This window comes from Sminthopsis crassicaudata, chromosome 4 (genome assembly GCF_048593235.1).
Source record: "Sminthopsis crassicaudata isolate SCR6 chromosome 4, ASM4859323v1, whole genome shotgun sequence".
Classification (NCBI taxonomy): domain Eukaryota; kingdom Metazoa; phylum Chordata; class Mammalia; order Dasyuromorphia; family Dasyuridae; genus Sminthopsis; species Sminthopsis crassicaudata.
The window spans coordinates 184,798,301-184,823,855 of NC_133620.1; the positions used below are offsets into that span (position 1 = coordinate 184,798,301).

At 32.0% G+C, this 25,555-nt stretch overlaps 1 protein-coding gene across 2 annotated transcripts in view; it reads left to right on the forward strand.

Moving 5' to 3' along the window:
* GOPC (golgi associated PDZ and coiled-coil motif containing) overlaps positions 1-20,264 on the forward strand; it is a 38,367-nt gene extending 18,103 nt beyond the window's left edge. Inside the window, exons 3-8 of one of the 2 annotated variants that reach the window (XM_074310016.1) lie at positions 4,528-4,703; positions 6,138-6,303; positions 8,101-8,196; positions 8,876-9,040; positions 17,678-17,858; positions 18,600-20,264. In XM_074310016.1, coding sequence (XP_074166117.1) covers positions 4,528-4,703; positions 6,138-6,303; positions 8,101-8,196; positions 8,876-9,040; positions 17,678-17,858; positions 18,600-18,718 — 903 coding nt within the window. In that variant the 3' untranslated portion in view covers positions 18,719-20,264. The remainder of the gene's footprint in view (positions 1-4,527; positions 4,704-6,137; positions 6,304-8,100; positions 8,197-8,875; positions 9,041-17,677; positions 17,859-18,599) is intronic. The other variant, XM_074310015.1, reaches the window with a different exon arrangement.
* Positions 20,265-25,555: the final 5,291 nt, after the last annotated feature.

Below are 25,555 nucleotides of genomic sequence, written 5' to 3' on the forward strand. Positions count from 1 at the left end.
AATACTTAAGGAAAATTGTTATTTTCTAAGCATTAAACTTATAACCATATAGGACATAGAAATATATATTAAACTGTACTATAACCTGAGATAATACCAAAGCAAGACCAGGAATATTAATAAAATTCATTTTTAAATTCTTTTGAACTTTTAAAAGCACATCTTTGGAATATTTCATCTTAAGGAAGCATTTTTCTTAATGTAAACTCCAGAAATTGATGGAATGTACTATAACCCCACCTGGACAGAAAGTGGAAAAAAGTAGTTGAGGGAAGAATAATAGCAAGACAGATTACTAAGTCTGACATGGACATATTAATATTGATGGAAGACTTTAATTATCTTGACATCTATTGGATCTTCCTGCCAAAAGCAGAGAAGTTGGTGATTTCTTGACTCGCTTTAATGCTGTAATCCTTCAACTAATGGAAATTTGATTCTGTTTCTAATTCTTAAGTGACTGTTCATCTTTAGGGTTGGTGATTTCAAAGGAAAAGAAAACCAGGACTAGTCTGCCATGTGCCCTAGAATTTAGGAGATCTCAGAAAGTTCAGAACTCTGGTAGGTAGAACCTTATGGAATAATTCTTTAGGGAAAGTTAGAGCAGGAGGGATATAGGACTCTTAAGAGTAAAATACAGAAGACAAGAGAAACCAATCCAATAAGGAAGAAGAGGCAAGGTTTTTTGTTTTTGCTTTTTTAATAAAGCTTTTTATTTTTAAAACTTATGCATCGTTAGTTTTCAACATTCACCCTTGCAAAACCTTGTGGTCCAAAAAATTTTTTTCTCCCTCTTTCCCCCCATCCCTTCCGCTAGGAGTCAAACATGTGCAATTCTTCTTTACATCACAAATGATTTGTTTTATATTAAGGGAAAAAAAGATCCAAGAGAAAATAGAACTGTTGATAAATATGAATGGAGCAATGATAACTCCCTACAGAGAAAGGCCGAGTTTCTCAATTCTTACTTTGCTTTTGTTTTTGTGGGTTTGTTTGTTTTTTTGTTTTTTGTTTTTTTTGGTCAAGAAGAATGATCTTTGGACTAAAAAGAAAAGAAGGAAAAGGGTTAATAGAGAGTTAATAGAAAAGATTAGTAGTAATAAGAAAGTACTTAACTTAATTCAAGTCAACAGACACAAATGAGCTACACCCCAGGATAGTTGGAAATTTGGCTTGTATAAGAATGGTAGAGGATTTGAGTGTCCCTTTTTTTTTTTTTTTTTTTTTTTTTTAAAGTAGAAAAATCAGTAAATCCTTAGGCCAGTGAACTTGATTTTGCATCCTGGCCATAGTCTAGAAAAATGGTGTGGTTGGGTAGAGTATGAGTCAGGTTGTGAAGGACATTTTATTTTGTTTTGTTTTAATTTAAAACTTTTGCTTTCCTATTACCTTTATTTCTAAACATGTCTCTTCCCTAAGGAACCATTCATTGTAAAGATAAAGAGATCGGGAGGAAAAGTAGTTCTGCAGAACTAATCAATACATCAATTAAGTCTGACAGTATATATTATTAAAGGAGTGGTTTATACTTTCCTGGAAAATGGTTCTTTGTTACCATCAGGGCTTCATCAAGATTAATCTTATTTCCTACAGGCTTTCTATGCTGATAATCAGTGAAATATAATACAGGATACTCCTAAATCTTAGTAGAATAAGTCTTTAATCCTATTCTTATATACAAGATTGGAGAGATGTGCGTTAGCACAGTTAGGTGCATTTGGAACTAGTTGAATGACCAAACTTCATGAGTATTCATTCAGTTCAGTGTCAGTTGCATATAATCTAGTGGAATGTCTCAGAAATCTATACTTGATCTTGTGAAATTTACCATTTTTATCATTAAATTAAAGTATAAAACTATGCTTATCAAATTGATAAATCTGAGAGGGATTGTTTATGAGAAAAGACTTTGGATTCAAAGATGTCTTGAAAGAGTAGAACATAATAATGAATTAATTAAGAGAAAAATTTATAGAAGTAAATAAAAACTCATGAGTTAAATAATATTTGGGCTTTAAAAAATCAACTACATATATACAAGATTAAGGCAGCACAGCACTTTTTCTGAAAAAGAGCTAGAGCTTTTAGTGAACTACAAGCTCAACATGAATCAATCTGCATTCTCCAGAAAAAGTATCTTTCTCGCCCAGGCTTAATCTATCCCCTTCGCCACTTCCTATCCCTTTCCCATTTTATCTGAGGTGTTGCTTCTTTAGGCATGCTTTTGGTTCACGTATTTCCAGTTTCTTCTTTTTTTACTGACTTCTTCACTTTGGCATATAAATATTTTTATTAATCTGAGAGAAGGTGAAGGGAGAGGATAGAAAAGGGAGGGAGAGATGGAAAGAAATTATTCCTTTTGACCTTTCTGACTCAGACTCTTTCAGTCATTCTTTCTCTTTTCTATTCTTTATAGCTAGATTCAAAAAGAGCCATCTACACTTAGTGGTTCTACTTCTTCACTATCCACTCATCAGTCTGTTACAGTCCCGTAGGCATGTCAAATTGACTATATCTCCCCAAAAAATCCTTTTTCCCTAAAATGCCCCTATCAATGATACCACCACATTTTCTCATTTTTACCTCCCTAAATTTCTTGCATAAATCTCTTTCGCTCCACTAAATCTACTTTACTTTTCCTCTGGATCTAGACTGCTTCATAGCCTTTTCATTGATCTCCTTCCTTGTCCTCTCCAGCCCATCTTCCACACCATTGCCAAAGTGATGTTGGCATAGACCTGACTACTCAGTAAATTCCAGCGACTTCTTGTTACTTATAGATCTTTTGAAGTTTGTCTGTAACTGGCCTTTCCATATATTACTTCGCCTTCCTGCACTTTTCAATCCAGCCAGACTGCTGTTCTCTTTGCTGTTCTTCATCCGCCAGAATGACCTTTCAACCAGATGTGTTCTCTGCTTTTGTTTTGATTATTCCTTAAACTTAGAAAACATCTCTTTTCTTCTACTCTTTGAATTCTTTGCTTGCTTTAATAGTTTTAAGGATCATTTTCTATATAAAAGCTTTCTTGATCCTCCAGTTCCTTGTATTCTCCTTCCCAACTTTATATTTGTTTATATTGTATTTAAACATATCTTTTGGGGCAGCTAGTTGGTGTAGTAGATAGAGCATCAGCCCTGAAGTCAGGAGGACGTGAGTTTAAATCTAGCCTCAGACATTTAACATTTCTTAGCTTTGTGACTCTGGGCAAGTCACTTAACCCCTATTGCCTCAGCAAAAATAAATAATTAATTTATCGTTGCATTTATTTTGTATTTTTTCTGTGTGTCTCTTCCTTGAGAATAAGATGTTTCATTTTGTACTTAGTTTTACAGCTACATGACTCATTTGGATGGATTCAACTTTTATATTAAATTTTTTTTTCACTTTTTCTATTTATACTTTCTAGCACTTTAATTTACTAAATTTGATAAATGAGAAGCAAAATAAAAATGCTATTTTATTTGCAGTTTGGGATATAGGCCCAGTGGTATTAGTATATTATTTTAAGACTTATAAATTTAATCTATCCTTACTATTACTGTTCTTTATTGCATAGTTATGTGAGATGAGTAATGTATTAACCTACTTTTTAATTGCCCTCTTTTTTCTTTTGAAGTTTACGTAATTCATTACTTAAGTAGATCCTACTATTTTATTCTGTCTGTTTTACTCTTGTGGAACTTAATGTAATTATAATTTAATATTGTTTTTTTTTTCCCCTTGAAACATTTGTTCAAGTTTCTAAGATGATATTCTCCTCTTTATTTTCCTAAAAGTTTCCTATTATTGGGAAAGCAATTAAAAAAAAAAACATAATCTTTCCTATGTTTTCACATCTAAGTCAAATGATTATCTAAATGATAGACTCAGTGAATATAATTTTTGTCTATTTGTGATTTTTTTTTTAAAGAAATTATATCAGATAAGAGCAAGTGAAGAAAGCAAGGCGTAGCATTTTATTAGGCTGATGATAGCAGGATTTAAACATGCTGAAACCTTAGGTTTTCTGTTCAAATGAATGAATTATTTTGCTTTAGGGGAAGATGTGATAATTTAGAAAAATTTAATTGAATATGAAAATGTGACTTATTTTGAAAGGAAATATTGTTTATGATATTGTAATTCATTTCACAGGAAATGAATTATTTTTTGTGTATATATATTGTTTAGTAACTGTCCAATATATAGTGGCTAGAAAGCCAGCCTGAATGAGAGAGAATTGAGTTCAGGTTCCTCTTCTGACATAGAGATGATGACCCTGAGCAAATCAGTTAACTTGTTAATCTACAGAATGCTTTGACTATAAACTGATGTTGATCTTCATCAGTAAAGGAAATTTCCTTGCTTAAGGTTTCCTTCACAGATGAAATTATAACTGTTAAAAAAAAAAAAAAGAAAAGAAAAGAAACCAAAAAACCCAAAACCCAATAGATTTAGAGATTTTGCTTTGCAAAGGACAGTGAAATGCCAACCCTAAGGATTTTTATTAATGTTGTCAATAAATTGTATTTTTAAAATTATGTTAGGAGAGAGAGCTTGAAGCAAACAAAAAAGAAAAAATGAAAGAAGCTCAACTTGAAGCTGAAGTGAAGCTATTAAGAAAGGAGAATGAAGCTCTTCGGAGACACATAGCAGTTCTCCAGGCAGAAGTTTATGGGGCAAGACTGGCAGCCAAGTACTTGGATAAAGAATTGGCTGGAAGGTGGGTAAAAATTAATTACTAAATTGATATTCAATGAAATCTTTTCATAAACTTGTTGCTTAGATAATTTCTTAGAATAAATGGAAATGCAGCAATAACCTTTAAGAGAAATTTTACAAGTTGAAGGAAACCTAACTTCAAGAAATTAATATTGATGAGATATGTTCCAGATTTATTGGAAAGGGTTTGGAATTAACATCTTTAACCATTAGATAGGCAGTATGATAAAACAAGAGAGCTGACCTTTGACTCAGTAAGTCCTGGTTTAAGTCCTGTCTGACTTTGCTAGGTCTGTGATCCTGTGTAAATCATTTTACCTGTAGTACTCTAAGACTAAGTTATAGAACAATTATTGTTCCCCATCAGCAGAGGAAGTTTATTCATTAGGAGTTCTTTATCCTACGGAAATGTACAAAGGAATTTATAAATAGTGTTTTTTTTTTACTTGTTTAGATTCCTACAATAATCCTTTAATTCGTCTCCTGATCTATATCACACCACTGACACTTACCTACCTGCAGACCTCATTAAGACTCTGTCTTTTTGCCTGTTGTTTCAAGTTCAAACTCTTCTTCATCTTGGAATTCAAAGTCCTTCAAAATTTCATTCTACTTTATGGAGCCAGCCATCTTATTCACCATTCTACAAGAAATTCCTCCTGATATTTATTGCTAGTTACACTTTATTGCATATCTATTTCAGATGGTATACTCATTCTCATAACTGTATTTTTTTTTTCAGATTATTTCCTTTGCCTAGAACTTCCCAGATTATTTCCCTTGTAAAACCACCCCTAGTTTCTGTGTCCAAACCTTAGCCCCTCTTCAAGGCCTATCTTATGCTCCACTTGAGCATGTCATGAAACTTGACAAATCTTGCCAATTAGGGTTTCTCCTCCTGATGCCGCATTCTCACTCTTTGGACCCTGTACTTTGATATTTTATTATGTTGACATTAATATTATCATTTAATCTGTTAAATATTTATTTCAGTATTTATATTTTGTGCTATTCTCTTGTTCTTAAGAGCACTTGTCGTCTTCTTTTTTTTTTTAGGCTGGGGTTAATTGACTTGCCCAGGGTCACACAGCTAGAAAGTGTTAAGTGTCTGAGACCAGATTTGAACTCGGGTCCTCCTGCATTCAAGGCTGGTGCTCTATCCACTGCGCCAACTAGCTACTCCAGCACTTGTCTTCTTAACAAAATTCCAAAATCCATGAAGCAATATTTTTCTCTTTAGCATGTTCTGGGATATAGATATACTAGATAAACTGTATATAAATATATAGATATACTAGGTAAACTGTATATAGATATATAGATATACTAGATAAACTGTATATATATATATATATATATATATATATATATATATATATATATATATATATATAAACTACATAAATTTAATTCCTTTTTTCTTTTAAATAACAAGAGTCCAACAGATCCAGTTACTAGGTCGAGATATGAAGGGACCTGCTCATGATAAACTTTGGAACCAACTAGAAGCTGAAATCCACCTGCATCGTCACAAAACAGTCATTAGAGCCTGCAGAGGGCGTAATGACCTGAAACGATCAATGCAAGCACCACCAGGACATGTATGCTTTTTGATCCTTTTGTAATCAACCTTTTTCTGTTATCATAATCTGAAGTGCTTAATAGTCCCATTTTTAAGTCTGATTTTAATCTCTTCAGGAAAATCTGTTAATTAAATCTACAATCAAAAAAGACCTTAAATTTATTCATTTGAAATGCAAAATCATTTTTAAAATATAACAGCTCATAAAAATTTTGCCAGTCCTTGAAATACCTGCCATTTAGAATCATACTTTAGACTATGATGATCAGTAGTAATACTAAGGGTCATACTTCTAATTTTTATTTATTTCCTGGTTAGGCCTGACCTAATACTCATTATTAATTTCTATGTACATAATGAATATATAGGTGCCTCAATGGACAGAATGCTAGGGGAGTCAGAAAGTTCTAAATTGAAATATGGCCTCAGACATTTATTATCTATGTGACTAATAGGTGAGTCATTTAACCCTGTTTGTCTCATCTTTATAATGAGTTGAAGAGGGACTAATAGAAGGAAATGGCAAATCAGTCTATTATCTTTGCCAAGAAAACCCCATATAGAGATATATGGGGACTGAAATGACTGAACAACAATGTACATTATATAGATAGACACAGTTTTGCAAACATTTTAAGAATGGTTTGGTTATCAAATTTAAAATGCAGATTCCGGGATACTGCTACCATTTATTTGATTTTTTTTTTTCAAGACAATTTGGGTTAAGTGACTTGCCCAGAGCACACAGATAATAAGTATTAAGTATCTGAGGCTAGATTTGAACTCAGGTTTTCTGACATCAGGGCTGATGTTCTATTCACTGTGCCATCTTATCTGATCTTAAGCTAATGAGGAAAAAGTTGGAGATATACATAAAGTAATCTGCTTTCACCATTACTATTATTTTTACTTGGTTTTATTACCCATTCAGGTATATCCAAATCAAATCTGATTACAACAGCTGCATGTAAAGAAAAAAATCTTACCCTTTGGTTCATGTGGGTATTTTATGTTTGCAAGAGGATAATTCCAAGACAGAGAAATAATTTATGTCTTCATAATATTTGTTTTTATCTTCATCTGATGAATATATAGTATATTGCTGGTCACACTCATTGCTAATGCTGTCTCTTCCATTGTTAGTGAGCCCTCTTCCCTAACTTCTTCATACTTTGGATTTAGAATTGTAAGTGTGTTTGAGAGATAGTAATGGGGCATATATGTATAAGTAATAAGGGATGATCTAAGAGGATGAAATCATATCAGTAGTCTTTTATATGATTCTTTACTCTTCCAGAATAAAAGTAGCAAACCTCTCCTGAAAAGCAGGATTCTTCAGTTGATTTATAGGATGGCATGCAAAATAATCACCTTTTTTTTGTATAGTCTAATATTTTTTTCTTACTGTCAAGGTTGAGTGAGGATAGAAAAGCTGGGGCAAAAAAGAAAATAACAGTACATAAATCTATTCTCGAGGAGCTAGGAGTATGAGTATCCAGGGTGAAAAGTCTCATATTTCTTCTTTAGTTGCTTAGCTTTAGGATGAAAATAATTTATTAGTCATGTAGCTGATAGTTTAAGTCCAAAATGAATAGTTCAAAAAATATTTGAATCTTCACTGTACTTTAAATACTCTAAGGCTTTTTTTATTTTCCCCTTAGTTCTTAGCAGCTATTATTTGACAGCCTATTGTCCTTCCCCAAAATAAGGATTTCTAATTGAAGGCTATGTGGTAGAGTTAAATCAGTAGCATCATTTAGTATAATTATATACAATAAGCTTAATTTAATTTAATTTTTTTCCCCATTTTAATTAGGATCAGGATTCCTTAAAGAAAAGTCAAGGTGTTGGTCCAATTAGAAAGGTTCTTCTCCTCAAAGAAGATCATGAAGGTCTTGGCATTTCAATTACAGTAAGAAGTGGTGCTTTTTCTTTTTGTGTTTATTATGATAATCCTGCTTCAAGGAATAAAGTGCAGATGAATGAACTTTTTGAAAATAACAAGCTTATTTAAATGCCAAAAGAATATATTCTACATACAATTAAACTTTTATTTCCGATGGTTCCAGTCGATTATAAATTTCATTATGATTATAAATAGAAATAATATCCCGAAACAAATGTGAAACATTTGTTGGCTATACTAAGTGACTCTCTTAGTTTTGTGGGGAATTTTTTTTTTTTTGTTTGGGTTTGGGATTTTAAGGTTCCTTTGTTATTGGCTGTTATTGCTTTTTGCCTATATATCTTAATATTCACATGTCATAGTTGAGGCCTGTGAGTTTTTCAATATCTCCTTTATGAGGACATGGGCTTCTACTTCTGACAGCTTTATTGCTTAGAGGGCCTGTGACTTTGGTTTTGGATAGATAATAAGGTTGCTTTACTAGTCTTTGAGATTCATTGTCATGTGATAAAGGAACTCTCATTTTCTAGTAAAAGATGACTTTTGAAAATCTAATTGAAAAATTAGTTTTTATGAAAATGCTTTTATGATTTTATTTATTATTTATGAATTTATTTAATATTAATTTGATCATTTTGGTTGTGATTAAAACTGGTTAATTAAATTATTTTTTTCTTATTGATAGGGTGGAAAGGAACATGGTGTTCCAATTCTCATCTCTGAAATCCATCCTGGACAACCTGCTGATCGTTGTGGAGGGCTACATGTTGGCGATGCCATTCTGGCAGTCAATGGAGTTAACCTGAGAGATGCTAAACATAAAGAAGCTGTAACTATTCTTTCCCAGCAAGTAAGTTCATTTCTGCCTGTATAATTATGACTATCAGTTTGTTCTTTTTATTTCTGTATTATAAGACAGTATATACATACACATATATGCATACATGCATATATATGTATATGTGTGTATATATATATATATTTACCCACATTCATATAGCTATTTGTGTGTGTGTGTGTGTGTGTGTGTGTGTGTGTGTGTGTGTGTATACACAAACACACATGCATTCATACATATAAAAGCTTTTTTTTCTGTGCTGTAAATTCTCTCAGGAATCATGATATTGATGTGATTTCACTATTGAAGTTCTGGGACTTTTCAAAATGACCATTTTAGTCAGGCTCACATTAAAGGAAATTTTATGAAACAGTGGACTGAAATGATAATGATCAAGTTTTTCTTCAAAAAAGTGATATGAGAACATACTTCTTGTCTTTGAAGAGCTGGGGAGAGTAGGAATGTGGAACACTACATATATAATGTACTTGAGTTGATGTGTTGATTAGTTTTCTTGAATTTCTTTTCCTTTTTTTATTTTTTGTTATAGATGATGGCTTTCTTAGAGGGAAAGGTAGATGATATATTTGGATATATATCGGGAAATTGATATAAAAAGAAAAAATGTCAAAATATTTTCAAGGAAATTTTTTTTTCTTTCAAATTATCTAATAAGATCTAGATTAAATTAGCAGTTGATTCTGAAATATATGGAGTATTTTAAAGCATGAATAAAGCCATGTATAACTAAAATATAGAAAACTAGAAATGAATTTCTTAAGATTTATCAACATTCATTAGAGAAACTTATTTTCAGATTCTTGTGGCCAGCTAATTATTTAGATGGGGGAAAGGGGAAAACAAACAGTTCAAAAACCACTTTTTTCAAGCAGAGTACATAGCTTTAAACAAGTCTCCAAAATGAAATTACATATTCTTGAAGTAATGTAAGCTCCTTAGAATCAGGTACTTGTTTTACTTTGTATTTGTATCCTCAGTACCTAACATGCCAGATTTACTTAATACATACTTCTTGATTGACAAAGAGTAAGAATTTATACTAGATAGTATAAAATGTCAGGACTTAATACCTGAATTGCTTGTTAGGATTTAGATTTTTGGCTTGCTAAAGTTATATTTGTCTATTTTTGTTGTCTACATATGATTAGTTTGTTTGTTTAGAGTCTGTTGTTGAAGGGGCCAATATAGCAGGAAGATCTCTTTTACAGTCATATAGCCATAGCCTGCACTTTTAACTAGAATCAACCAAACTTGTAAATGAATGTGGTCACAAAGGAATTTAGGCAGAAGATTGTGGATGAGTTCAACACAAATCCATTAAGAGTTTTAACTCAAAATATGTAACCTATTAATAGTGGGTTAGTGTTTTTTTTATTTCTATCCTGTAAAACTTGTTCTATGGTAGCACAGTTCAGTAGTCTAAGCAATCACTTAAATACCTAGAAGTTCCTAGTTGTGATCCAGGCTGTGTTATTCACTAACTTTCACTAATTGGCAATTTTTAAAAATTATTTGTAAAGCAGAGATTTATTTTACATTAAAACATTGATTTGTACACATTTAGGGTCATAGATTTAGAGTTGAGAGGGACCTCAAAGAATGTTCTTTGAATAAGTAGAAATTTTATTTAATAGTTTTACTGCCAGGACATGAAACAATGTTTACTATAATCCAATTTGACTGGAGGGAGTATGAAGAATGGATAATAGCAGGAAACTGTTTATATAGTGACCTCTAGAAGAGTAACTGCTGAGAATATGAGCAAGGGGAATATTTAAGTAATTTGGCATAGCTGTGAACTAGAAGTCATTATTACAATACTGATCAACTTATTACAAGGGTTCTTGATCTGAGACTGTGGCACTCCAAGGGGCTGGGAATAAGGGTTTGATTAACTTAGTTCAAAAAATACATCTTTATTTTCATTAGCTTCTGACTGAAATTTAATATTTCTTTCAATTATTCAAAACATTATTCTGAGAAATCTGCCAAAGTAGTGCATGACACATAAAATGGTTAATAGTATAATGACTACTTATGATAAAAGATGAAGTTACCAGAGTTATAAGTTTGTATTTAGCACCTATAGCCACTTATTAGATTAAAGTCATTAAATATTTATTAAAGATTTTTCTGTGCAGACAATTATACTAGGTTCAAAGGAAGTTACGAAGGTTATATTAGACACAAACCTTGTTCTCAGAGTGCTTATTATAGTCTAGACATGATATCTACATATAACTGATGCGTAGTAACATCATCAGTGCTAACACAATGCCTGTAAGCACATATGTTAACTCGAAATTTTTATATATATATGATAGATGTTTGTGTTATGATATATGTTTAGTTCAAAACAATGTTACCTGTGATTGGAGGGTTGAAAGAAGGGAAAGCTTCATGGAAGTTGGGACACTTGAATTGATCTTTAAAGGACTGGTAGTAATTCAGTAGAGAATGAAGGAGTAGAAAAACATCACACATAAAGAACAACATGAAAACAACATGGCAGCAGAAAGCCTACAGTGTCTTTAGGACACCAGCAGAGTTTTGATCAGAGCATAGGAGTGTCTTAAGATCAATTTATATATATATATACTTATTTTTTATACTAATAGCTTTTTATTTTTCAAAATACATGCAAAAATAGTTTTCAACATTCACCCTTGCAAAACTTTGTATTTCAAATTCTTCTCTCTGCTTCTCCTCCTCCCCCCTCTCCTAGATAGAAACTAATCCATGTGCGATTTGAAGATCAATTTATAAAGGTAGAATGACACCAGGTTATTCTCAATTCGATTTCCAGACAGACGAGTCTGCATATTACTTAGAAAATAGGAAAAAATTGAAGAATAGGATGACCAAATCTATATGTAAGAAAGATCAATCTAATATTATAATTAAAGAATGATTGAAGGGTGAGATTAAGGGTAGAATAAGGAATATCTGTTTAAAAAAATTTTTTTTTAGTCAGGAAGGTAGAAATGAAAACTATAATGTTATAGTGGATCTGGAAAATTGGGAAATTAGGAACTGATTATAAATGAAAGTTGAAATGTGCCTTCTTAATTAGGGGTGGGAAGTAAAGGAAAGATTCTGGAACTCAGAGTTTTAACAGCAAATGTAAAAAGTTGTTTTACATAAGATTGGGGAAAATAAAAGTATTGAATATATATATATATGTATATATATATATACATGTATATATATATATACATGTATATATATATATATATACATGTGTGTGTGTGTGTGTGTGTATATATATATATATATATATATATATATATATATATAATAAATTCAGAATGTCACTTTCCAAAAGAAATAAATGAAAGGTGGAGAATCAAAGGAAATTGAAGTTTCAAACATTGTAATACTAGTTAAGTGGTAGTGCTATTCACAAAAATAGTGATACAAGAGACAAAACTAATTCTAGAGAGGAAAATAATCTCTGGTATATTGTTTGATGTACTAAAAGAATTAAGGGGTAATATTCTGAAAATATTTGGATATGTAGCTTAAAAGAAAATTTAGTGCTAGAGAGCTTTGGGAGTCATTTATCTGTGATAAGTCATTGTGAAACCCATGGAAGTAAACAAGATTAAGTAAAATGACTTATAGGAAGGGAACAGAAAAGGACTAAGAACAAATATTTAGTAGTGCTCACCTTTTCTAGTCAGGAAGACAATTAAGAGAATGAAAGAGACAGAGAGGAGAACCTGGAAAAAAAAACATTATTTGTGAAATCAAAAGAAGGTTAAGTTTCTCAGGAATACAGGCCTGTATGCCTCTCATAGTCATAGCATAACTTGTCTTCTCATTCTCAGCAGTTTAATAAATATATTACTATTTTTGCCCTGCTGTTGATGGTATGGAACCACTCTGGTTTTTTTGGGCGGATCAGGACTCAAAGAGGTCAAGGAGGTAATGACTTAAAAAAAAAAAAAAATTGATCATTGATGACCTTTGAAAGAGTAGTTTAAATAGAGTTGTAAGGGACTAAAAAATGACAAGGAAATAGGAAAATTAGGTGTTGTCAACTTTTTGTAGGAGTTTAGCAGTGAGAGGAAAGAGAATACAGTAACTAGCTAGTAAAGAAGGATCAGTATGATAGTTTTGTGGAGTTTTTTCTTTTAACATTGGGGAGACCTAGATATATTTATAAGCAGATAGGAAGAGGCAAAATAACAGGGAAAGATTGAAAATACTATTGGAAAAAAATCTTAGAGGAGATTAGATGGTATGGGATCAAGAACACAGGTAGAAGGATTAATCTTAATGAAAGATAGGGATAAGGTTTGAGTAGAACTGATAGAGAGGTTATATAGTAGGCATGTGGTTTCAATCTTCTAAATGAAACAAGGAATCAGATTAAATAATATAAGTATGGACATCTACATAGCACAGTAGATAAAATTCCAGGCCTGAAGTTAGGAAGAAATGAGTTCACATTTGGTCTCTCAGACATTTTTTTGTCTCAGTTTCTACATCTGTAAAATGAACTGGAAGAGGAAATGGGCAAACCAGTAAGCTTTGCCACGAAAACACCAGGGTCATGAAAAGTTGGACACAATTGAAACATGATTGAACAACAAAACATGGGGTGAAGGTAAAAATGCCCAGTTAGGAAATGTATCTTGAGTAGAAAATAGCAAGGATGCCAATGTCACAAGATTATAGAGTAAATGAAAGGAGATAGGATCTTAAGACTGGAAAGGTAGGAGAAGATCAAATTATGAAAAAATTTAAAGACCAGAAGATCTTAAACATTATCCTGAATATAATAGAGAGCCATTGGAGTTTACTGAACGAATTATGCAGTAGAATGACTTGATAAAATCTATGATTTAGGAAAATCAGTTTAAAGATGAGTAGTAGAGAGTTTTAAAACTAGAAAATTATTGAATTAGTCAGTTAATAAACATTTACTAAGATTCTGCTTTTTACCAGGCACTTTACTAAGTGCTAATGGAGTCTTATAGACCAGAAAGAACAATGAGAAACAAGAGAAAATGAGTTTTGGACCTGGAGCCAGGAAAACTTGAACTCAGTTTTCCCTCAGACACCTAAAAGCTGTGTGATCCTGGGGGCAAGTCATTTAATCACTGCCAGCCTCTTATTCACCTGTTAAATAGGTATAATAAGAGTACCTATCTTCCAGGATATGAGGATAAAATGTGCTGTTTATAAAGTGTTTGGCAAACCTTAAAAGCACTGTGAAATGCTACAGTGTTGAAGAACTTTGAAAAATTTTAGACTTGACGTGACACATTTCACCGATTTCTTGCCAGACTGGTGGTAGAGTTTAAAATGCAAGAAAAGAAATACATTTTTGGATATGACCAATGAGAGGATTTGTTTTGCTAGACTGAAGTTTTGATATGAAAAGATTTTGTTTTTCTTTTTCTCATTGTTTAAATGAGGAAATAACAATGGAAAGTGTTTGTCAAAATAAATTGGTAAACTTCATTAAAAAAATGAAATGACTTGTTCATAGTTAGGCAGCTGCTAAGCGGCAGTACTGAAATCCAGACCCAGGCTTCCTACATTTGTCTTTTGCTCACACTATTCCACTCATTGGAGACAAACTTTTTCCAAAATCCAACTGAGAAGTAGTATCTGTTATATAAATGATTTCACAGATCTATTATATTCATCTATTTACAAATACTATATGTGATTGACATAACTAGGGTTATCATTTTTAATGATATATTGCATTGTAATTTGTAAATTCAGATATTATTGATATGCATTTTTGTTCCTCCATTGAGTAAGCAGGGCTTTCATTAGGATCAGCTTGTTTGACTATCATGTATGTATCTATACCTTCTTCCTACTTACCTCATATACAAAGTATCTTCTAATATACAAATCACCTTAAGAGTAATAATGCTAAAACAAATGTGTTTTTATTTTTTTTTTTAATTAAATTCTATTTTATATGTCACACATATAGTTTCAAAATACATTGACTGGAGGATGATCAAAGTAAATATATTAACTCCACAGAAATACCTATGTTCTATTTCATCTTTTAATGTGCTTTCATTGCACTAAATTAACAACTTCAGACATTAAAATAGCACCATTTTGGTTGGGTAAATTGTGGTATATGAAGGTTATGGAATATTATTGCTCGGTAAGAAATGACCAGCAGGAGGAATATAGAGAGGCCTGGAGAGACTTAAATCAACTGATGCTGAGTGAAATGAGCAGAACCAGAAGATCACTGTACACTTCAACAACAATGCTGTATGAGGATGTATTCTGATGGAAGTGGAAATCTTCAACATAAAGAAGATCCAACTCACTTCCAGTTGATCAATGATGGACAGAGGTAGCTGCACCCAGAGAAGAAACACTGGGAGGGGAATGAAAATTGTTAGCACTAATATCTGTCTGCCCAGGTTGCATGTACCTTCGGAATCTAATGTTTATTGTGCAACAAGAAAGTGATATTCGCACACATGTATTGTACCTAGACTATATTGTAACACATGTAAAATGTATGGTATTGCCTGTCGTCGGGGGGAGGGAATAGAGGGAGGGGGGGTAAATTGGAAAAATGAATACAAGGGATAATATTATAAAATATATATATATATATATATATATAATAAAAAATAAAAAAAAAAATTAAAAAAAAAAAAATAGCACCATTTTACATGAGAGAAATGGATATGAGATTTGCCTAGTGCAAATCTCTTTTTTTTATCAGCTTGGTGAAGCCAATATACCTCTTCAGGATATTTTGAAATACATGAAATAAAATGCATAAGATTAGAAAGGAAACAAATTACATTGAAATAGTATATTTTTAAAAACAAGTTCACCTACTTCAACAACTCCTAAAGAGAAATATGGTGACAGGCTGTGCCAAATAAAATAATTATTTCTTTTAATTACTAGAAGAAATTAAGATTTATGTGCTGATAATAAAAAGAACAGAACACACAGTGTATTTCTTTTAAGAGTTCATCCAGTAAGTACTGAGTGAAATGAGTAGGACCAGGAGATCGTTGTATACTTCAACAAACAATACTATATGATGATCAATTCTGATGGATGTGGCCATTTTCGACAATGAGATGAACCAAATCAGTTCCAATAGAGCAGTAATGAACTGAACCACCCAGTAAAAGAACTCTGGGAGATGACTATGAACCACTACATGGAATTCCCAATCCTTTTATTTTTGTCTGCCTGCATTTTGGATTTCCTTCACAGGCTAATTGTGTACTATTTCAAAGTCTTACTCTTTTTATACAGCAAAACATCTGTTTGGACATGTATACGTATATTGCATTTAATTTATACTTTAACATATTTAACATGTATTGGTCAACCTGACATGTTGGGGGGAGGGGGGAAGGAGAGGAAAAATTAGAACAAAAGGTTTGGCAATTGTCAATGTTGTAATATTACCCATGCATATATCTGGTAAATAAAAACTATTAAAAAAAAGTTCATCCAGTAAGAAAAATTCTATAGTCATTTGCACATAGGCAGATTCTACCTTAAAGTACCTAAAGTACTTTATTGGAAGCTACTTACACTATATGGCTGAAGGAAGGACTTGGCATTTTTTTTGTTTTGTTTTCTCTCTCTCTCTTTTTTTTTTTTGCAAGGCAGTTGGGGTTAAGTGTCACACAGAGACTTGGTATTTTTAAAAATAAAATACTGCCATTATTTTTTTTTAAAGTAAACAGTCACAAATAGATTAAAATTGTGATTAGAATAACCCTCAAATATAATATTTTTCATAAGTAATATTGGAAGTTCTACAAATGATAAAATTTTTCTCAAAACTTTGAATGCTAATAAATAGACAAAAAATTTGTATTGATATAAAAAACTTATTTAAAGGAAGATTCTGTTTATTCAGTATCTTTAGATTCAATGTTACAAGATTAAAATGAATATAAAAATAATTTTATCATCATTTTTATGGTGAATTCCTGCTTGAGGTAAAAGTCACATTATCAAGTATGTTAATAGAAATTCTATATAATTTTAAAAAAATTTTTATTAATTTTATAATTATAACTTTTTTTTTTGATAGTACATATGTACTGTCAAATTTTTTTTTTTTTTTTTTTTTTTTTTTTTTTTTTACAATTTTTTACAACTATCCCTTGCACTCCCTTCTGTTTCGAATTTTCCCCTCCTTCCCTCCACCCCCTCCCCTAGATGGCAGGCAGTCCCATACATGTTAAATGTGTTATAGTATATCCTAGATACAATATATATGTGCAGAACCAAATTTCTTGTTGCACAGGAAGAATTGGATTCAGAAGGTAAAAATAACCTGGGAAGAAAAGCAAAAATGCAAACAGTTTACACTCATTTCCCAGTGTTCCTTCTCTGGGTATAGCTGATTCTGTCCATCATTGATCAATTGGAACTGAATTAGATCTTCTCTTTGTTGAAGATATCCACTTCTCTAAATAATCTTAGATGAACTTAATTAGTAGACAAATAAATGTAATTCTGCTCATAAGAATTAAAATTAATTTCAAAGAAAATGTTTGGAATTTACCTCTTCTCAATGGTAGTGATCCTTTAAAACTTCTAATTGCTTAACTGAGAGCAATTATCTTCTTTTTCCCCCTCCCACTTTAGAGAGGAGAGATTGAGTTTGAAGTAGTTTATGTTGCTCCTGAGGTAGATTCTGATGATGAAAACGTGGAGTATGAGGACGAAAGTGGACACCGTTATCGTTTGTATCTTGATGAATTAGAGGGAAGTGGAAATACTGTTGCTCATCGGAAAAGTGCAAGTGGAGACATAAAATTGTTGCAAGGTAAAAGGGTATTGTTTAAATTCCTTAAAGTAAATATTTGATTTTTTTAAAAACATTATTAATAGTTGTTTGATGACAAAAATCTTTAGTTTACTAAGTGAGAAGTTTAAGGAGTAGTATTTCTGTGCTCATTTTGTTTTAAATTGGAGGCAATGAGAAGTAACAAAATATTATTTTAGTCTTTTCAGATTGAGTCATTTGTATAATTTATATAATATTCCATAAAATTTTATTTAAATTATGCAAATCTCATGCCATGACATGTTCACAGATTATCATATTATACACATTCATTCTTTAAAGGCTAATCAATAACAAGGATTCATTATGTTTATGTAGGGATTATTGTAGTTTATGTAGGGACTATTGTAGTTTATCCAACACTCAAATTTAATACTAGACTTAGCTTCTTCCTGCTTTGTACCAAAGTTTTTTTTTTTTGGCTGAGGCAATTGGTTAAGTGACTTAGCCAGGGTCACACAGCTAGGAAGTGTTAAGTGTTAAGGCCAAATTTGAACTCAGGTCCTCCTGGCTTCAGGGCTGGTGCGCTGTCCCCTGCGCCACCTAGCTGTCTCTGAGCAGCCTTTTGTTAAGAATAACATCCCTTTTAATAATTTGGAGCATATTATATCACTTTATAACTAATAGTTTATTAACAGTTTTTCCCTTGCAAAATAAAATCAAAAATCCTTCTTTTCCCATCTTATTAATGTGCATTCTATTCCATCTCTCTTTTTCCAGGTTTTAATAAGAAACCAGTAATTGATGGACATGAAAATGGAGACCTGGGAACCTCAAGTGAAACTCCTCTTGATGACAGTGCATCCAAATTAGCTGAGTCATCAGAATCTTTGTCATAATTGGTTTATTAAATTGTATTTTCTGCAGGCAATATTGTTACTCAGACTGTTAAGGATTTTTATATACTAGGGGAGGTTGTGAAAAAGGACTATCTTAAAACAAGGGGAGGCTGTTGTTTATTGCCGAAATAAAAGGCAGTTACCTCAGGGCTTCATTGTGAGCAATTCTAAATGTTTAAAACTCTCCGTTTTCTGTGATAAACCATAATTAGCAATTGCATGTAAAGCAATTTTTATTTTCTTAACGTTGTGAGCACCAAAGCATGTGTTTCCCAAAGGGATATTACTAAGCTTTTAAAGGTACAAAATGAAGCATAATTGTTTCATTTGGTTCCTTTTTCACTTAACAGAAGGACAGTGTTAACAGGAATCTAATAGGAAATAGCCTTTAATTACAAAAGAGTAAATTAAAATGTTTTAAGTATATCCCCAAATGCTATATTGTTGGTGTTTAAATTGCAAAATTTTATTCTGTTAATAGCAGGAAAGTGGGCTTAACTTCAGACAAAACAAAAATATCCCACATTTAAATATTTCAAAATTGTAGGAATGATTTAATTTTCTATTTATTACAGATTTTTATTCCTTAATCATTTCTTAGTGATCATTTAGATGTAATGAGAATGCCTTTCAGCTTTGTTTAGTGCAGTTAAAAAATAGTTTAAGTAAACCTTTGTCAATCAATGCTGCACTAGAAATAATTTCTGAAGAGTTCTTGCACATTATACTTTTTTGTTTTTTAAAAATTCAAATAAGTGTAAAATATCTGTTCACAATTATGTTGATGCAGGTGCATGGCATTGGTCAGTCCTAGGTTTCCTTCCTAGTGTCCTTTTTTTATTATTAGTTTTACACATTTTGAGTTGTTCATACAGTTTGTCATGCCATGATAGTCCGGGTACTTAAAAGTTCAAAATTGTTGTTGACGTGAAATACATTGCCTTTGAAGAGTAATTTTAAAGTAACTGATAATTAATATTTCTCAAGGCTCAGGGCACACATGAAGTATTAGGAAACTTGATACAGTAATTGTCTTGGTTAGTTTTTCCATGTCTGTAGCTATTTTCCTTATTCTTCTTATGCAAACTTTACAAATGTCCTAGCTTCTCTTACTGAAGAGTAAAATCTATTTTGATTGCTCTCATTGTGCAAGCCACTATACCCTAGTAGGCAATGTCAAAGCATTGTACTTAAAGAGATGAGTTTTGCCAACATTGTTTTAAAGACCCTAAAAATGGAGAAAAAAAAACAAAAACCTAAACGGCCTTTAGAATGATATCAGTTTATTCAGTGTCTAATGTTGAAATGTTATATGATGCAGGACAAGGTTCCTAGCTTCTTCTAGGTGCATTATATATTTGTTTATAGAGAAATCTTTAAAATGTATATACTTTATTCAGTGATTTTTGCTATTTATAAATCTTGAAATCTTGTTTATAACAACTATTGCTCATTGATAGGTTTTTGTTGTTGCTGTTTTGTTTTGGGGGACAGTTTCATTCACTCTACTTGGCTATTTCCATATTAAATTTTTAATAGTAGTGCACTTCATATTGTATATTGTTACTAATATTAAAATACTCTGTAACATAACATTGCCTTTAAGCAAAAGCTAGTATTTAATAGTAGAACTGAATAAGCAAGCAAGGTGCATATCATTGTTTGCTCTAACATCAATTTTGGGGGGGTGGGGGGAGCATTTGCTTTTTCATGCATGATATAAGATCTGCAGTTGGATTTCAGTGTGTGTTCATTTTTGTAATGCTTTGCTGTGAGGTTTCTTATTGTGACAGGTCTAAAAACTATTCCCCTAGGGCATGGAGTTTATTTTTTTTTCCTCCTATTTTCCATAAAGCCAGTAAGTGATGATGGTGACACTCACATTTTTCAGAGAATTTCCTCCTTTTTATCTGTAACTAAAACTTTTAAATATGTTAAGATGACAACTGTTGGTCAGAAAGAACTAACTTTTAGATTTATGAAGCATTATTATGATCCTGAACCTAGATACCTGTGAAGATGATAATGTGATTTGAAGGTCATTGTGAAGGATTGGAAATTCCTTCCCCAGAGTTTAAACTCCAACCTGAAATGGACAAAGTCATTGAAAACACTACTCTTTATTTCTTTGTTGATATCCCACAGCCTGCTGCTGTAGTTTTTCAAGGGCTGCTGAATAGAGACTTATAGAAAGAGGTAGATACCTCTATGACTGTCTCCCCTTCATCTCTTCTTCAATTTTGTTTTGAAGCCCCAGATTAGAGCATTGTTGCTAGGATGTTATTGTGAATAAATCTGTGCTTCCTGCCAATGAGTGGCCATAACAGGTGCTTTGGCAACTGTTGCAGGTGTAGCACTTTGAGGAATTACAGGATGATTTCCCAATTTCTTTTTGTTTTGCTCATGACTGTACCTCTCAGACCCTAGTCTAAAGAGGAATTAGATTTAAGAAAAGGTTCCAATATAAAGCAGTATTCATGTTTTCGTTTTTATAAAAAAGAGAAATCACCAATATATAGCAATTATTACCAATTTACACAATTGTTTCTAAGACAAAACCAGACTCTCATGAAAAAGAATGATTTGGAAAGGTGTGTGTGTGTGTGTGTGTGTGTGTCTGTGTGTGTGTGTGTCTCTGTGTGTCTCTGTGTGTGTCTGTGTGTGTAGTGAAAAGGTCTTGATAATGACCATAGCATATGTACACATCTAACATCAAGACCATTTTCTAAAGAATTCTCATCTGTAATGACTGTTTAGAATATAACAGAATGTTGACTTATAACATGGGACCATATTGAGATAGATTTAAGAAAAATGAAAATTCCTTGGTGGCAGAGGTAACTGGACAGTTGTCAAAAGATGATTGAATTTCCTTGGTGGTGATATTTTTACCACGTTGGGAATTTTTGCATTTGTCTTCAGAAACTCAAAGGTGTTTTCTATACATATGTATGTTAAACATTATTTCATAACATTATTTATTATATAATCTATCCTTCTATTCAGGGTTGGGCTCATCAATAAAAGATGTAATATTTGCAACAACTGTATTATATAACTAGTTAAGTTGGGTTGAATATTTTTTTATTAGCCTGTAAATAAAGATGGCATCTTTACATTGAAATGATGTTTTATCTTATTTAACAAAAATAAAATTTTTGTGCTTCTTTGTTTCATAGTAAATATATTAGTTTATTTCTCATTACTTCCTTATTTGTGCTAATATAGGATATCTGTCATGAAATCCCTATCAGGTTTGAATCATTTAATAACTACATTTTTATAGTCAGGTTATTTTATTATAGCTAATGGTGTTAGGAATAAAGCATATGATAGTTAAAAACATGTCAGAACAAATTAAACTGTGGAATTAGGTTTTTATTCTAACTGGTAAAGGTTCTTGGAGAAATAAGTCTGTTTGGCTTTATTCTTGGTGTTATGAATGATCAAGTGAATACTAGCTGAAGAAGTACTTAACTATTAGACACTAGAGAGAATGCATATGGCTTTTTCCACCTAGCGATTCAGCAGCTATTTCCCAAACATCCTCATTGTAGAAAACATGTTCTCTGAAGTTAGAAAAAGTCTCTTTAATTGCAAGTGTACCTCATATATACGTTACATAAATCTATTTTAAATTTCATTTGTCCTTACTATCTCTATATTCTGATAGAAAGTGCATTAAGACTAGCATACTAGCACTTAAGGTACACATACACACACAACACAGAGATATATATATACATACACATGTATGTAGAGAGGTATGTTTGAGATAAAATGTATATTCCCTACTTAAGCTTCATTAAGAGAATAAACTATCTCCTGCATTTTACTCTTATTTCACTAGTTGATATATAACTCAAAATGAGAGAGGTACTACCTGTAGACCAGTAAAAACCAATATTTTTGAGAACATAGTATTCTTTTCCTTTCATTGCTACAGATCATAGGTCATCCGTGTCTACACTGATCTTATATAATTCGTATTCTTTCTATGTGAAATTGTTGGAGGAGATAATATAAGCATTGTGAAAAAAAACATGAAATTTAAATCTTTTTCCTTCATTTTTTGAAGTCCTTGTGTTTTTGGACTATATCCTGAGAACTGGACTCTACTTATTTGAACTTGATTCAGAGATGCTAAGAAAAGGGTAAAGTAAATCTTAACTCCCAAGAGAAGTGAATTCTGGAACTTATTCTATGCAATCAAATCATTCTAGAACACTTTTATAGTTTTTTTCTCTTCTGGTGATAGTAATACTTAGTTTTATAAGGGTTTAAGTACAAAAAAGTTAAGGTAACATAAAAAGTTGTAGATAAAATATTGAGAATCCTAGAGTCTACAGTGTTGCCTACTGGGGTGCGTCACTAAAGCACTCTCTCCTTCATTGGAAAGTCTGAGTATGAATGAGTTTCAGTAGAATCTCAACTGTATTCAAAGAGGTATTTCATCAGATGATTTTAATTTTCACTTGTTGGTCACAGCAACTTGTAAACCTGGTAAAGAATGGAGGAGCATTTGAAATCTCTTCCCCAGGAAGAAGTAAGTACTCTTAATGACAAAACGATGTCTTTTTTGAATATTGATAGACAAGAAAGGTAGGCTTATATTCAGAAGCCTGGTTCCAGTTTTACAGATTGGGGTAGGGAAAGAGCAGGGGGGAGTTTACTATATTTCACTTTTAGGAAAGGCAAATGGCAAATCTAAAAACCAAAAAACCTAAACCTAGTATTATTCATTTAATAAAAAATGTTATATCCCGTGTATATTCTAGGTTTAAATATAAAACTAATTTCTATAATACAGATAATTCAGAATAATGACATTGAGGAGTGCATGATAAGATCCTGAAACCTCAAAGAAAGATGAATTAACATTAATTCCACTTTTAAGATAAGATAGCAGACTAATATTTTAGACTCTAGGAAAAAACTCTAGTTTTTATTAAATAAAAATAAATTCAAGTTAGTAAATTTAAATTAAGAAAGAATTTTTATCTTGTTTCTTACCCCCTTAGCATTCTAGTTTATTGAAGTTTTACTATTTTATAAAAATATGTATGTATATGTACACACACACACATATAACCATATCCAACAATTTGATTTCTTGTGCTTTAATTGTTGCAGAGAGGCAATATAGAAAGGGATAGAAACTGAATTTGAAATCAGAAAAACCTGAGTTCTTCCTGCCACTCAGTTTAGATTTGTGACTGGCCAAATCCCTTAATTACCTTGTGCCATAGGCAGCTTTCAAGGCTACTTAAGATAGAGTTGCCACTTTGCATCCCTGAAGGGAGTTTCTGTACTGGAAGTTCCTAATACCAAAGAACTCAAATCTGAGCTTCTCTCTCCCTTCTTCCTGTAAAAAAAGAAATTGGTTATTTATTACTTTTTCACCCAGAAAAATATGTAGATATGATGGTTCTGTATAGTCTATTAGCCTTTGCTTTTCCTATTTCTGAAGCATATTTTATGATATGTAGATGCTACTTATGTATAGTCTACAAACATTTGCTCTCATTAACCATGTGTAAGATTTTTTTTTTTCCTGCTAAGAACTGGAAATATAAATACGAATAGCCCCAGCCCTTAAGGTACTTACAGTCTCAGAGGGGAAGACAGTACACAACAAGGAATTGGAAATTGGGAGGTAAGATGAAGTAATTAATATCTCCAGCACAGGAGTGTGACGTTTGAATCTGGAAAGTCAGAAGCATAGGGACAAGGGGAATTACAGTTGGCCTGAAGCTCCTGCCAAAATGAGGGTCCCCATAAGAATTTGCCAATTGGAAAAGGGCTTCAAAGTGCAAGTTTTAAGCATGAGACGATGGTGCTGGAGTACAGAGTCAGAAAACAGTGGTAGGAGAAAATAAACCCACTGATTCTATTATTCACCTCTTAGAACTCTTAAAACTCAAGCCCTTTAGCTTAACTTCTTGTTTCCAATATAGTAAAACTCAAAATTTCATTTGTACACTATTTTGGGAATTGAACCATTGGACCTCTCATGAAATATTAATAGCTAACAATGTTTACAAATTATCCAAAATCTGATTCTTTCCTTGTCATTGTTTCTTTTCGCTACTCAACACATTGTAGAAGGGAAACCACACAGAAGTAAGGGCCATTTTGTGTCTATTTTTGTTTCTTTGTTTGTTGTGGTAAAATAATTATCATATGGTTATTGGTGATAAGCTTCTTATTTAGGTTATTGCAGAGATTCTTTTGTGATACATTCATGAAACTGGTAACTTTATGTAACCAACATTTTACCTTCCCAAAGGAGCTCCCAAAACTTGGCATGCTTTTCTAGACTAGATGATTTTAAGTAACAAACCATGGGGAGAATAAGGAGTTATCAGAGCTATAATAAGATGCCAAAGCAGATATTCTTTTCAAGGAAGGAATGAAAAGAGCCTGGCTTATTAGTTATTGTCTACTAAGGGCAGTAGAATTGAAGTGGAAAGGAGACATAATTTGTATCAAGCAGATATGGCCATGAATTAGAATGATAAAGTTGTATATATAAAATAAGGAATATATGAAATAAATCTATAAAGGCCACCCTGAAAAAGAAAAATAATGATCTAATATAAACTTTGGTTATCTTTCATCTTCAAACTATTATAAAATTTGCAATGTGGTGAAGTACCAGGAGGGGGCAGCATATTTCTTTAAAATGTGTTTAAGGGGTCTAATCAGAATTCAAGTTATAAAGCAACAATTATCAAAATTATTTGGTACTTTTTTTAAATAGCAAAGTTGATCAGTGAGCTACTTTATATTAGCAATACCTAGAAACTAACAAATATAGCAGCCTAGTTTTGGTAA